Raw genomic sequence first — 15,599 nt, 5'->3', positions numbered from 1 at the left:
CATATCTGAGGGGCAGTGCATGTGATTGAGTGGGCGGAGAAAGAAACAAAGAAGAGAGATAATAAAGATGAGGTTGCCATGACCTTTGGGCAGGAAGTGACCAGACATTAACGCTATTACTCTGACCCAGCGGAAACGTTATGGGACGACTACTGCGGCTCATTTCTCATGCGCCAATCAACGGTGAATTATTGAGATGCTTCAAATAACTTAGTCCAAATAACGGACTGAGCTGCTGCTACCGTCTAGGGTTTAGATGTTTTTATTTATGTTTAAATCTTTTTTAATTCGATCCATCTGGGGGTTTTTAGTTGATGTTCAGCTGTTTGTTGGTTTGTATGGTTGTCAATATTGTCATCTAGTGGTGATCACCTGAAAACACACACACACACACACACACACACATGTTGTGTTTCCATGGTTTATGGGGACTCTCCATAGGCGTAATGCTTTTTATACTGTACAGAATGTATGTGCTATTGCCCTACACCAACAATGGGGATGATGAAGAGGAAGATGATTATGAGAATAATGGGGATGATGAAGATGATTATGATTATGAGAATAATGGGGATGATGAAGAGGAAGATGATTATGAGAATAATGGGGATGATGAAGAAGAAGAATTTATTCCTCCAGGTGTGTTTCTTCCTTTTATGACCAGATATACTGAGTTAACAGAATTGGTATTAAAACCCCTTAAAGGCACAATATGTAAGTTTTTTTTGTTATAAAATATCCAAAAACCACTTGCACCATTTGATATATTTCATGTAGTTGTGTACTCACATTATTCCAAAAGTTCCGAAGGATTTGTAAATCCAGAGAAATTCCAATTTTAAATAATGACTCGTCGTTCCTGTTCCTCCCTAGTCTTTGTCACCTGTCAATGACGTAATATCTGTACTATCCTCGGTTTCCGCTCAATAGAAACTAAAAAAACCCCACTGCTGTACAGTTAAACTAAATCCATAATGGCTGTCGCGAATAAAAATTAAATGAAAAGTGTTGACTGCAGCATTAAATTTGGATTCTTTTTACACGTTTTGCGTTCAGTGTTGCGCATTATAACCAATCACACACAAGATTGTTGAGCTGTTGAACGCAGTGGCCAATCAGAGGCGTTCAGATAATTCGTCTTCACAAGATGAGTTTTTTTGTTCAGCGCGCACACTCTCTGACTGAACGCTGCTCAATTTTTTCATCATAGCTTTGCCTTTGTTATTGTTTTGAAAATGCGACCTCTAGCGGCGAAAACGTACATATTGTGCCTTTAACTGTTTACTTCAATATATTACTATTAAATCCTAATCTAATCATGACAAACTATATGTAGTTGGAAAGGTCTAAGACTCCTAAATAGATATTTTACCACTGTTTGTTGTTAAAAATTATGTAGGAACAGTTATAGATTAATTTAAGACAAGAGTGCACCTCAAAACATATACAGGTGCATCTCAATAAATTAGAATGTCGTGGAAAAGTTCATTTATTTCAGTAATTCAACTCAAATTGTGAAACTCGTGTATTAAATAAATTCAGCACACAGACTGAAGTAGTTTAAGTCTTTGGTTCTTTTAATTGTGATGATTTTGGCTCACATTTAACAAAAACCCACCAATTCACTATCTCAACAAATTATATGGTGACATGCCATAGGCAAAGGTTTCCTGAGCCTTCAAAATGGTCTCTCAGTTTGGTTCACTAGGCTACACAATCATGGGGAAGACTGCTGATCTGACAGTTGTCCAGAAGACAATCATTGACACCCTTCACAAGGAGGGTAATGTTACCCTTAATAAATTACTCAGAGTCTTGATTAAAAGAAAGTTTATCGAATCACCATATACAAAAGGTTTCGCTTTATTAAAAACAATAACTCATAAGCAAAATTCAAGAAAGTAACAGCGTATAGTCTTCACCTGTTTTTCGGCCTCGCAAAATCATAAAGCACTTGATTATATAGGAGAGGGCGTTACACAATTCCTCTCCTGCAAAGCATCTCTTCAAACACTCCATTGGATAAATGCAAGACACACAAAACACTTAGTCACACCCCTTGTTTCAGCGAGTTGCAATTCCATTACATCATCACACTAAGCACAGCATATACACGTGCGTACATCTCCAAAAATATATGCGGAGAGGTTCAAACAAAGTTTATCTCCGATTCGCTAACACAGGATGTCTGACCTTTTTATGCTAACCACAATTATGCATCTACTCTACTACAATGCAGCAACACCTTTGCAAAAATATACGAGCAGGTTTTCACACCTTAACATTTTCGTTTTTTAACTGTTATCCCAGATAGTGACACCTGCTCTCGCTTTTGACAGGATGTCAGTTTAACCATTTATACTTTTGGAAGTGGCGTTGGCTCTTTGAATCCTCAAACAGTCAACCTAACCTCGCAAAGTTTCCATCTTCAAATTAAACTCATTAACTTCAATAAATTGTTTAACCCTTTTCATCAACCGTTTATTTATACGTTCATGTTGACGAATTATCCGAAGAAGCTCCTTAGCCATTAAAAGCATGTCCATCGTCTCTTGTCTGGTCTGTTCTGCTTCTCTTCTTCTCCATTTCTGCTTTCTTTTTTGCGTTCCGATGATGCCTCTTCTGCTTGGAGTCTAAAAGCAGATCATTAACAGGAAGCTCTAATTTACTTTTTTGGTTTAGTCTTCAAATATGTGGAGTTTGACCGGGAAATTTAATAATTCCTATTTCACTGGTCATGCTCATGCATTAACTGAGAACAGACTTTCCCCTGAACTGCTGCTGCTCAAATGCCGTCAATCCTGAAAATGCCAGTGCAATAATGCATATTTTGGTTCCAAACATTGAATACAATTTTAACTTAAATTAAACTGGAAAGTGGAATTATGCATTTTCACGATTAATGGAAATATTCCGATTTTATGTGTCAAACCTAGCTGCCACCCCTCATTATGCTCTTGCCACTCCAATTATAAAAGACTGAACCGCAATTGTTGTGAATTCTGGCAATCTGAGAAACTGAGAATAGCATATTGTGAGCTGCACTTGTATAAAATACCACAGATTTTGTATTTATTTAAATCACAGATTTTGCCGTTTGATAACCGCAATTTCAGTTTTATCTTGACTGATCATTCAGCTCTAAAATTTATAGAAAAAGTTAGATATTTCATGCAAATGTTGTTCCTTTAAGTTGACAGCGCTGGTTCATCTTCTGAGGGAGAAACTGCCTCCACTTCCAAAGAGCGATGGACAGTGACGGACTCTGGAGAAACATTGAGCCAACACGGTCATTTAGCAACACATCAGAGAAAACACACAAAACAAAAAGACTTCAGCTGCAACATATGCAACATCAGTTTTCCTACCTTCAAAGAGAGGAAAAGTCATTCAAAAGAGCACAGCGTGAAGAAGGAGTTTCACTGTGAACAGTGCGGCAAGGATCTTTTCACCACCCCTTACAATATGAAAGCTCATGTAAAGACACACGAAGAAAAGTCTCTCCAGTGCAACGAATGTAGCAAGTTTTTCCGCAACCAACGAGATCTTTCAAGTCATAAGAGGAGCCACACGGGTGAAAAACCATATCAGTGCCATCAATGCGAGAAGAGCTTCAGCCAGGGATCACATCTGATTTTTTGGTTTAGTCTTCAAATATGTGGAGTTTGACCGGGAAATTGAATAATTCCTATTTCACTGGTCATGCTCATGCATTAACTGAGAACAGACTTTCCCCTGAACTGCTGCTGCTCAAATGCCGTCAATCCTGAAAATGCCAGTGCAATAATGCATATTTTGGTTCCAAACATTGAATACAATTTTAACTTAAATTAAACTGGAAAGTGGAATTATGCATTTTCACGATTAATGGAAATATTCCGATTTTATGTGTCAAACCTAGCTGCCACCCCTCATTATGCTCTTGCCACTCCAATTATAAAAGACTGAACCGCAATTGTTGTGAATTCTGGCAATCTGAGAAACTGAGAATAGCATATTGTGAGCTGCACTTGTATAAAATACCACAGATTTTGTATTTATTTAAATCACAGATTTTGCCGTTTGATAACCGCAATTTCAGTTTTATCTTGACTGATCATTCAGCTCTAAAATTTATAGAAAAAGTTAGATATTTCATGCAAATGTTGTTCCTTTAAGTTGACAGCGCTGGTTCATCTTCTGAGGGAGAAACTGCCTCCACTTCCAAAGAGCGATGGACAGTGACGGACTCTGGAGAAACATTGAGCCAACACGGTCATTTAGCAACACATCAGAGAAAACACACAAAACAAAAAGACTTCAGCTGCAACATATGCAACATCAGTTTTCCTACCTTCAAAGAGAGGAAAAGTCATTCAAAAGAGCACAGCGTGAAGAAGGAGTTTCACTGTGAACAGTGCGGCAAGGATCTTTTCACCACCCCTTACAATATGAAAGCTCATGTAAAGACACACGAAGAAAAGTCTCTCCAGTGCAACGAATGTAGCAAGTTTTTCCGCAACCAACGAGATCTTTCAAGTCATAAGAGGAGCCACACGGGTGAAAAACCATATCAGTGCCATCAATGCGAGAAGAGCTTCAGCCAGGGATCACATCTGAAGAGACATCTACTCACGCACAGCAATGAGAGACCGCATCAGTGCAGTGAATGTGGAAAACATTTTAGAAGCTCAGCTTCTCTAAAGTTACACCAAAAAATGCACTCTGATGACAAACCGTATCAGTGCCCTCACTGCGAGAAGAGCTTCAAATATGGAAGCAGTTTGAAGAACCATGTATTAATGCACACCAATGAGAGACCGTATCAGTGCAGTCAGTGTGGGAAAACTTTTACAAACTCAGCTTCTCTAAAGTTACACCACAAAATGCACTCTGATGACAAACCGTATCAGTGTTCACACTGTGAGAAACGTTTCTATCATTCGACTCACCGGAAAACCCATGAGAGGATTCACACCGGAGAGAAACCGTACCTGTGCTCCGACTGCGGGAAGAGCTTCGCTAGTTCATTTGCTTTCAAAATTCATCAGAGAGGTCACACAGGAGAAAGACCGTATCCCTGTAGTGATTGTGGGAAGAATTTTTATAAACTAAGTGACGTAAAAATACACCAGAGGACTCATACAGGAGAAAAACCTTTTAAATGCTCACATTGTGACAAGACTTTCGCTGTATCAAGTTCCCTGAAGATCCATGAACGAATGCATACAGGAGAGAAACCTTACCGCTGCTCCATCTGCGGCGAGAGATTCGCTTTTAAATGGGGTTTTAAGACGCACAAGAAGAAACACGCTGCCCCACAATCATCATAGCTTCATCAGTAATTAGCAGAAGCAGACTGGACACTGTCGATCCATCCGACGGCCGTCGGCCTAAGAAAAAGTGTAAGATTAAGTGACGTTGACGGCTGACAAAAGGGGGTGCTAATGCAATCTATTTTTGCTTATAAGAAACTGACGCAAAGGAGAGTGGGCTCATGAGTCGTGATGGCAAGCAAAAGACGTGAAGATAAAGGCGGCTGGGAGAAGCTAAAAGGAATAAAAGCGAACAGTTACATCAGGTTACCTTTGCCCGTCTCTCTCACTATAGAGCATGTAGCCTATAGCGCTATAGTAAATTCCCAGGACACCCTAGTCCGAGCGTCCACTGCTATTTATCACTCTGCATTGTCTGGCATGAATATTCCATTCATTCATAAAGAGACAGCAGTGATTCTACAACAGGTTACATTTGAGAGATGGAGTAAATGAAGTAGCCTATAAGGTGATTAGTCTGATTAACATGACACACACACACAGACATATGAATACTCAAAGTGAAGAATTCTGTTGTTTTAGGTTTAGATTCTAGGTTTGTTTATCATTAACACATTTTGCATTCTGCTCTTTTCATGTAGATTTCAAGTATTTTAGTTCATACAATAGGCTAATACATTTATTTCAATCCTGTTTAATTATTATTATTATTTTTACATAATTTGTAATGGTTTTACTGGTTGTAATGAAAATTGTATTGGTTTTAATGGAAACTGTAATGATGAATGATGCATTTATATAATGCTTTATTGTGTATTAATTGTGTGTATATTAATGGCGCCTGTTGGTCTCTACTGGTAATTGGTCACCTTCTATTCATGGCTTTTGTTAAAGCCACTAAATTCTAATGTAATATGTCCCAAAACACACTACAGAAAACCTTTATTTAATGGTTAAAAGTTGATGGTTTGTAATGTTATTTGTAGTGGAAATCATTTGAATTTCTATGGCGATTTCTATTGTTTTTGTCAGCAGGGTCACCATGGGTTTTGTGATGTTATTTGCCATAAATGCCATGGGATTGCTGTAATAATGTGAGATAGTAGCGACTGCTTGTAGTTGTGGGTCTATTTGGGAGAAAATCCAGGGCCGTTATTTACTTCCAGTCTGACCCTGGTAATTAGTTTCAGGTTTTGTAAAAAAAAAAAAAAAAAATCCTTGCAGTGTTACAGGAACATTAATTTGTGGTTGTTAAAAAAAGAAAAAGTCTGTAATTGTGTAATTTAATTGCAGTGTAATGCAAGTAAAAATGCACGATTGATTTCTTTTTGTATCAGGTAGCATGCGTTTGTAGCTGACTTGCTTTATTTCTTCTTTTATAGTAAACATACTAAAACATTCATATTGTGAAATATTATTCCAGTACAAAACTCACTGTTTTCTATTTGAATACACTCGATCCTTCAGGCTCATGTGCTGCTAGAAATGTGTGTTTTTATAGTTGCAAATGCTTGTGCTGCTTAATGAAGTGTGGACACTGACATTCAGTGTTCAGGATTGACGAATATCAACCAAAATTGTGTGGAAAAGCCCTTATTTCAAATATAAATAAAAATGTTCTCTGTAATAACTTTACAGCTAAAAATATTACTCCAGGATTATGTGTGTGAAAAGCATACAAAAATCCTATATACTGTATATAGGCTTTTTGTATGCTGTTATATATGGGTTATATATATTTGAAATTGTATTTATATATTTTTTTAAAACACACACATACACCAAACATTCATATTGTGAAATATTATTCCAGTACAAAACTCACTGTTTTCTATTTGAATACACTCGATCCTTCAGGCTCATGTGCTGCTAGAAATGTGTGTTTTTATAGTTGCAAATGCTTGTGCTGCTTAATGAAGTGTGGACACTGACATTCAGTGTTCAGGATTGACGAATATCAACCAAAATTGTGTGGAAAAGCCCTTATTTCAAATATAAATAAAAATGTTCTCTGTAATAACTTTACAGCTAAAAATATTACTCCAGGATTATGTGTGTGAAAAGCATACAAAAATCCCATATACTGTATATAGGCTTTTTGTATGCTGTTATATATGGGTTATATATATTTGAAATCGTATTTATATATATTTTTTAAAACACACACACATACACATCTTCCTTTACTGTGCTCTGACGATATTTAGTTCTCCGGTAAAACCACTGAAGAAAGAAAGAGGACTGAGCACTCACGGTAAGTGTGTTTAGTCCGTTAAACATTAGTCATGTGTTTTTGCTGTAGCCTATTATTATTTCATCCTTCCAAACAAAATTCACGATTCAAAAAGCTGCAATGACACATCTAACTTTTAATTCTGATAACCTTCAAATCGTTTAATGCACACTTACTTAAAGAAAATAAAATAACACATTATTATCATCATTGTTATTATTATTACTATTCATTCAGAATTCATTTTGGTCTTATCAGCTCTGCTCAAGGGCTCTTAAGTTTACATTGGCTACTTTTATCCATGCACTGCATTTAACATACAGGCCTACATTTTTCAATCAAACCCATGATTCTAATGAGCTACAGTTGACAAATCTCTTTAATAAAAGTTTATAAATAATCAAAAGATAAACAAAGAAGGTTTTTTTGTTGGTTAGAATTTTAAATGAGCTCAAAATGTTATTATCAAGTAATAGCTCAGTCATTCTTGAGAAGTGGGACAAAACGGTGTACTCAGACGAATGAAACTATATTTATGTATCTTATATGTACTAAGCTACTGAGCTATGCTTTGATACAACCTCCCAACTTTTCTCTCTTTTAACAAAATGTGCTTTTTTAGCTTGGACTGTGAAATGTTATTTCAGCTTTAGGGTCATCCTATGGAAACGTCCACTTTTCTGTCCCTAGCCTTTACAGAAATATCACACTTGGAAAAACAATTTAGTGTTACAATTTCTTTATATTTTAAAATAAAACAATGTTATTTGAACAATTACGCCATCAATGTGGCAATATTACGGTGGCCGAGAGAGCTCAACGCGCTGCAACTTAAGAAAACACATGCAAATTGAAAAAACACCAGCAAATTAAGAAAACATCTTCATCAGTTTGACAACACACGCGCTGCAAATCCTCACAACACATGCAAATGAAGAAACGCTGCAAATGCTCACAACACATGCAAATGAAGAAAGAGCTGCAAATAGCACGGACCACAACGGAAATCTTTCAAGGGGACCCAAAAAAGTGACGGGCCCGGCTGGGATTTGTTTTGTGCAGTGGCTTTCTTTTTTTTGAGTTTCTGCTAGTGATTCCTTTTTTTTATTTTTGTTTTTTTTTGAAGATATAACATTCGCAGGGGATACAGTCATAGCAATAAATTACATACACAACCAGAATACAAAACAATAAATCTTCAATAAAAACTTTTTTTTTTCAAAAGGAATCACTAGCAGAAACTCAAAAAAAAGAAAGCCACTGCACAAAACAAATCCCAGCCGGGCCCGTCACTTTTTTGGGTCCCCTTGAAACATTTCCGTTGTGGTCCGTGCTATTTGCAGCGCGTTTCTTCATTTGCATGTGTTGTGAGGATTTGCATGTGCTGTGAGGATTTGCAGCGCGTGTGTTGTCAAATTGATGAAGATGTTTTCTTAATTTGCTGGTGTTTTTTCAATTTGCATGTGTTTTCTTAAGTTGCAGCGCGTTGAGCTCTCTCGGCCACTGTACAATATTTATTTTTAATTAATTATAAAAATTCCAAGCACCACAAAACTGCTCGTCCCCACAGCCACGTACAGAGGAAAAGTGCTTTATTTTGAGGTCAAAAACAGGTTTTTCTACCATTTAAAATACAATGATGTATTCATAACTATCAAATATATGATGTAAATGACATAAAAAAACAAAATGCCAAATAAATAGTATAAACTATATAATGAAAGTAGTGGTCCCCTGGAGTTGTGTCACTGTTACCGTTTAACAAAAATCTCTTATTTTGAAATAAAAATCACACTGATGACTTCACTTGACTTCCTTCCTCCCATTTCCTGAAGATCTATGAGAAAAGGCCCATGTGAAGTCCACTGTCTCTTTTCAGTTATCAGAAATGTTCTCATTTATCTCATGATTTTACATGAAGCTTTTAGTGGAAGTCACTGGTATGACCTACTTTATTGTTAGGGAATTGTAAAACACTAGAATACAAATGGATTAAACTACTTAATTTAGTGAGTATACCATGATTGACAACATGTGGTTTGATACCTAGCAGCAGACATTTTGTAAAATGCATTTTTTCATGAAAAGCGGCATTTTGCTTGTCAGAAATACATGTTCGGTTTTAATGTTACTTCAAGTTGGGGTAGAATTAAATGAATGCCAAAACTCAAATTTTCTTCGCGTACCCCCCTCCGTCATCTCACGTACCCCCAGTTTGAGAACCACTCCTTTAGAGTGACAGCTGCCCCTGATATTCCCTGATTTTATTACATTTTATTGAATGTCTGACGGTGTTGACAAAAAGTGGGGACGCAACTTTAAAATCTTATGCATGTGTCGTTAAAAAAACAACCTTGCTTTAATAGGAGATATTATTAAGTGTTGCTTTTGATAAAACAAGCTCTTTTTCATCATTAAAAAAATCAATCTGAATGATTGAACTCTTCTCTGTGGACACACTGTTTTAGACTTAGTGAGAAACACAGATTTGGTATAATAATGAGAAAATTAAATTGAAGGTGATAATTGTGTTAAATACATTCTATTATTAATCCCTCATGAGATTTAAAATTGAAAATTTTTGTATTTTTTAAAGCTAATAGCAGTTACCCTTGCTGGACCTGTGTGTGTGTTCAGATGCTGAGCATGAAAGCGCAGGTGGATGTGGTCTGCTGTAAATCAGTAGGAACTGATCTGTCCATGCTGGATATTGAGGATTTCATCACAGAAATCTGTCAGCTGAAGAAAGAGGTGGCTTCACTGGAGGCAAAGCTGAGAGAAAGAGGAGACCAACTGAACAGAGAGGTTTGAGCAGCTCTTCAGTTCATCTTCAGCTGCTAATATGGACTGATTGTTATGTGAATTAATGTCTTGTTTTTAATCATACTCTTACTAGATGTATTACTGATTGTGTTTGTCAGGATGTGGAGCAGGTTTCAGTGCGTGCGGCTGATGGGACAGAAGCTCAGGATTCAGTCTGGAGCGTCAGAGATCAGAGATCCAGAGACACACAGGACTCAGAGCTCAGCCTCACTTTACTCTGTTATACTGACGCTCAGGATCATGAATCCACTGATCAAACCTCTGACTGTAACGCTGGAGAACAGCAGATGCTGCAGACGCCGCTGAAGATGTGCTCCGTCAAACTGCTGGACTGCAGGAACCTGATGGAGAGCCGAGGAGAAGAAACCACCGCAGAGAAAGAACAACAACACAGTGATGATGAAGAGGAGGAGGAGGATGATGATGAGAATAATGGGGATGATGAAGATCAGAATGATGATGTTGACGATGGTAACTTTGTTCCTTCAGGTATGTTTCTTCCTTTTATGGCCAGATATACTGAATTAATAGAATTATTAATAAATTGTATAAATATTATGCACAGTATCTCACAGTAGTGAGTACACCCCTCACATTTTTGTAAATATTTTATTATAATTTTTCATGTGACAACACTGAAGAAATGTCACTTTGCTACAATGTAAAGTAGTGAGTGTACAGCTTGTATAACAGTGTAAATTTGCTGTCCCCTCAAAATAACTCAACACACAGCCATTAATGTCTAAACCGCTGGCCACAAAAGTGAGTACACCCCTAAGTGAAAATGTCCAACCCCCCAACATGCCCCACCCCCACCCCGCGTGCCCATCCGCTACGCCACTGGCACTAAGACAGTTTGTTTTATTTTGTCTGATCATTCAGTTTTAGAAGTTTGATATTTTATGCAAATTTCATTCCTTTCAGATGACAGCGCTGGTTCATCTTCTAATAGAGAAAATGCCTCTACATGCAAAGAGCAAAGGACAGTGACGGACTGTGGAGAAACATTCAGCAAACACGGCCATTTAGTGAGACATGAGAGAAAACACACAGAACAGAATAACTTCACCTGCAAGATATGCAACATCAGCTTTTCTACCACAGAAGAGAAAACATGTCATTCAAAAGAGCACAGCGTGAAGGAGTCTCGCTGCGAACAGTGCGGGAAGGATTTCTTCAACACTCTTTATAGTATGAGAGCTCATATAAAGGGACACAGCGGTAAGTCTCTCCAGTGCAACGAATGTAGCAAGTATTTCCGCAACAAACAAGATCTTTCAAGTCATATGAGAATCCACACGGGTGAAAAACCATATCAGTGCCCTCAATGCGAGAAGAGCTTCAGCCAGGGATCTAATCTGAAGACACATTTACTCAGGCACAGCAATGAGAGACCGCATCAGTGCAGTGAATGTGGAAAACCTTTTATAAGCTCAGCTTCTCTAAAGTTACATCAAAAAATGCACTCTGATGACAAACAATATCAGTGTTCACACTAAATTGTATAATAAATAAAAAGAAAACAAATAGATAGAATACAATGATTAGAGAAGCTAGTGTTCGTTTTTATTTTTTGTGAAGAAAACAAGCAGTTTGTAAATTAATAGAGTGCAAATCTAGTTTTTTTTAAAGAATAGAATTAGATTAGAGAGTGCTACATGATACACGATAAAGTTTAAGTTACACAATAAAGAGTGACTGAACTCTCAAAGCGGAGATGACAGGAAGGCTATCTATAATCTATATCTATATGATCCTGTCATTTATCCTTTAAACGGTCCAGATTGGTATATCCTTGAAAGCGGCTGGACTGGATTAGTTCTGACTGCAAAGTTCTGTATTATGTTCTCCAATATGTACTTCATGAAAACTTCCTCTAGTTCTGTGTGAAGTGCGACATGAAGGTGAGTGCCTTATAGTTTTTGTTAATTTGTTTATAGTCGGATTATCGTACAGCATGTATCAATGAATGACAGTTTTGATGTTCATGGTGTGTTCATGAACAAGTGTGAAATACCTGCTAATTACGTTGCTTTCCCCGATCACTTACACACACACTTTACTGGGCTCCTCTGATTCTGCGCGCCTTTTCTCCTGTAGTCCACAGAAAGCCGCGAACTCGCGTAATTCAAAAATTAACGGTCATTTCTATGCTATTTACCGGCTGACTGACTAAATATCGATGCCTTTATTTAATAATTTCGTCAAGATGTATCCGTCTCTTGGTAACGACACAGAAATACATTGGTATTTTTAATAAGAGAAATTAGCTTTGAATAAATTAATAAATGTCTGGTGAAACGCTCCTAACCTGCCTGAGCGTCTTTTCTTCTCTTCAACTGCATCGCTCGTACTGTAGGAGGCGCTATAATGTTCATTAGTCCACCGGTAAAACCACTGAAGGAAGAAGAAAGACTGGAGCACCCAGTAAGTGTTTAATTCGTTTTACATTTTTCAGTGTTTTAGCTGTGCATGTGCTTGTTTTTCTGTCTCTGTGTTTTAATGAGCTTGAATAAGCTTTTCGTCGTCTGCTTACTTTATGGAAAATAACTTTTTATTTTTTTTTTACCAAACCACAACAAATTTCCTATTGTTTTCTACAGTGACCAGGTTTTAACCATTATTTTGTAGTGAACAATAGTTTTTATATTAACACAATGGTTAATTTTCAATACTACACGCTAGATTTCTCACAGTTTAGGGAGAAATTAGTAGAAATTTGACAATCTGAATTGTAATATATATCATTATAATATTTGACAATATTCCTGCTCTCTTTTGGCTCAATGTTGCAATTTAAAAAAAAAAAATTTATTAAGCAAACGTTCCTAAACACATGTACATCTGAAATAAGTATTTATGCATGTTCTCTGAAATAAAATATTGTCTTTAATAACAAGTCAGTTCTGTGTAGTTCAGCTCACATGTAAACAATCCTTTTGAGGTTAAATCAGTGTTTATTCATTATGAATGCGTCTTTAATAATCCTGCTGTGTGTGTGTTCAGATGCTGAGCATGAAAGCGCAGGTGGATGTGGTCTGCTGTAAATCAGTAGGAACTGATCTGTCCATGCTGGATATTGAGGATTTCATCACAGAAATCTGTCAGCTGAAGAAAGAGGTGGCTTCACTGGAGGCAAAGCTGAGAGAAAGAGGAGACCAACTGAACAGATTTCAAAATCACTGTTTTCTATTTGAATGATCCTTCAGAAGTCATAGCTGATGTGCTGCTAAAAAATGCTTGTGCTGCTTAATGAAGTGTGGAAACTGACATTCAGTGTTCAGGATTGACGAATCAACAGAAAGAGGGAAAAACAGCATTTTCACATATAAATAAAAACGTTCTCTGTAACAACTTTATAGGTAAACATATTAAACCAGAGCTATGTGTGTGAAAAGCATACAAAAATCATATATATATATATATATTTATTTTAAATAGTATTCTTTTTTTTTTTTCAAACACACACACATCTTGCTTTACTGGGCTCCTCTGATTCTGCGCGCCTTTTCTCCCGTCTTCCACAGAAAACCGCGAACTCGCGCAATTCAAAAAATAACGGTCATTTTCCATTTACCGGCTGACTGACTTAACATTCGTTTATCGATGTCTTTATTTAATAAGTTCGTAAATATATTATAGTATGTCCGTCTCTTGGCAACGCCACAGAAATACTTTGGTATTTTGTAATAAGAGAAATGATGTTTGAACAATGTTTGGTGGTCTCTCTCTAGTTAACCTGCTATTCTTCTCTTCATCTCTATCGCTCGTCCTGTAGGAGGCGCTGTGACTTTCTTCTTTAGTTCTCCGGTAAAACCACTGAAGAAACAAAGAAGCCTGGCGCATTCAGAAGGTAAGCCTGCGTCCCAATGTGCATATTATCATAAATTCGATGTGATATTAGTAATTTTCAATTCTATTTAGGGTGGATAGTATGCACATTGGGACGCAGGGTAAGTGTTTAGTCCGTTTTACGTTATTCATGTGTTTTAGCTGTATTAGCTTCTTGGTGTCTCGTGTTTATTAATGAGGTTGAATTAAGCTTTTCCTCGTCCGCTCGTCTTATGAAAAATTACCATGGTTTTTCATTACAGTAACCATAACAAATTTCCTATAGTTTTACTATAATAACGAATTTTTAACCATGATATTTGTAGTGAACAGTTTTTATAATAACACGTGGTTAATTTTCAATGCTAGAGGCTTTAAAGTTCTCACAGTTTGGGGAGAAATTAGATCTAATTAAATCTGAATATATGCACGTAATATCCCATAATGTTTGATAATATTCCTGCTCTGTGCTGGCTCAATGTTGAAATGAAACAAACACTCCTAAACATCTACATATGAAATAAATATTTCTGAATATTCTACGAAATATTATTTAATCTGTCTTTAATAGCAAGTCAGTTCTTGGTAGTTCAGCTCTTGTTCAATCATTTTGAGGTTAAATCAGTGTCAGTTTATTATGAATGCGTCTTTAATAATCCTGCTGTGTGTGTGTTCAGATGCTGAGCATGAAAGCGCAGGTGGATGTGGTCTGCTGTAAATCAGTAGGAACTGATCTGTCCATGCTGGATATTGAGGATTTCATCACAGAAATCTGTCAGCTGAAGAAAGAGGTGGCTTCACTGGAGGCAAAGCTGAGAGAAAGAGGAGACCAACTGAACAGAGAGGTTTGAGCAGCTCTTCAGTTCATCTTTCAGCTCAACCAAACCAAACCAAAGTGTTGTTACCTTCTCACTTCTTATGCACATGGAGATGGGCAGTTTCTTCATTAGATTTGTTTCTATCACATCCAACAACGGTGTTACGCTAGCTGTCAGTGTTTACAGTGACATACAGGAGTCGTACATTATTAGAAATGCATACATCCATTATTATTAGTGTACAAATAAACGGACTGTGTATGTGCGCTCTCTGATAGCTTTTTGCACGAGCACATTAAAAAAGGACTCTTAGAAACTCCAGAAGGACACCAAATAACCAAATTATATAAGGAGCCCATATAAGCACATATGGAAAAAAAAAGTCTGAATTTTATAGTATGTGTACAGTGCAACAACAACAGAGCTTTTCAGAATCAGAATGAGCTTTATTGCCAGGTATGTTTACACATGCGAGGAATTTGTTTTCGTGACAGAAGCTTCCACAGTGTAACAGAATGACAGTGACAGAACAAAAAACAGAAAATAAAAAATAGAACAAGTAAATAAGGAATAAAAATATGTATGTGCAGGTATATTACAATAGACAGTTTTTGTATGTACAGGTACTGAATATTATGT

The 15,599-nt window shown here is 36.9% G+C and overlaps 2 protein-coding genes across 2 annotated transcripts in view; both read left to right on the top strand.

Moving 5' to 3' along the window:
* The window catches only part of LOC107571124 (zinc finger protein 501-like), a 79,035-nt gene that overhangs the window by 833 nt on the left and 62,603 nt on the right, over positions 1-15,599 (top strand). The window contains exons 2-3 of the mRNA XM_016257404.1: positions 10,126-10,293; positions 10,410-10,800. Of these exons, the coding sequence (XP_016112890.1) occupies positions 10,126-10,293; positions 10,410-10,800 (559 nt within the window). The remainder of the gene's footprint in view (positions 1-10,125; positions 10,294-10,409; positions 10,801-15,599) is intronic.
* On the top strand, positions 543-5,930 carry LOC107571130 (zinc finger protein 25-like). The gene is made up of 3 exons (XM_016257414.1): positions 543-639; positions 3,194-3,628; positions 4,594-5,930. The coding sequence occupies exons 2-3, from the start codon at positions 3,466-3,468 to the stop codon at positions 5,310-5,312; spliced, it is 882 nt and encodes a 293-aa protein (XP_016112900.1). The 5' UTR covers positions 543-639; positions 3,194-3,465; the 3' UTR covers positions 5,313-5,930.

Source organism: Sinocyclocheilus grahami, unplaced genomic scaffold (assembly GCF_001515645.1).
Source record: "Sinocyclocheilus grahami isolate Dianchi unplaced genomic scaffold, SAMN03320097.WGS_v1.1 scaffold1551.1, whole genome shotgun sequence".
Lineage (NCBI taxonomy): Eukaryota > Metazoa > Chordata > Actinopteri > Cypriniformes > Cyprinidae > Sinocyclocheilus > Sinocyclocheilus grahami.
This window is presented reverse-complemented; position numbering and strand designations above follow the sequence as displayed.

Bases quoted from the DNA above. Each gene is read 5' to 3' on its own strand.
- LOC107571130 (XM_016257414.1), top strand. From the start codon at position 3,466: ATGAAAGCTCATGTAAAGACACACGAAGAAAAGTCTCTCCAGTGCAAC. The intron at 3,629-4,593 runs ATCTGATTTTTT...GCCAGGGATCAC, and splicing joins GAGCTTCAGCCAGGGATCAC to ATCTGAAGAGACATCTACTC.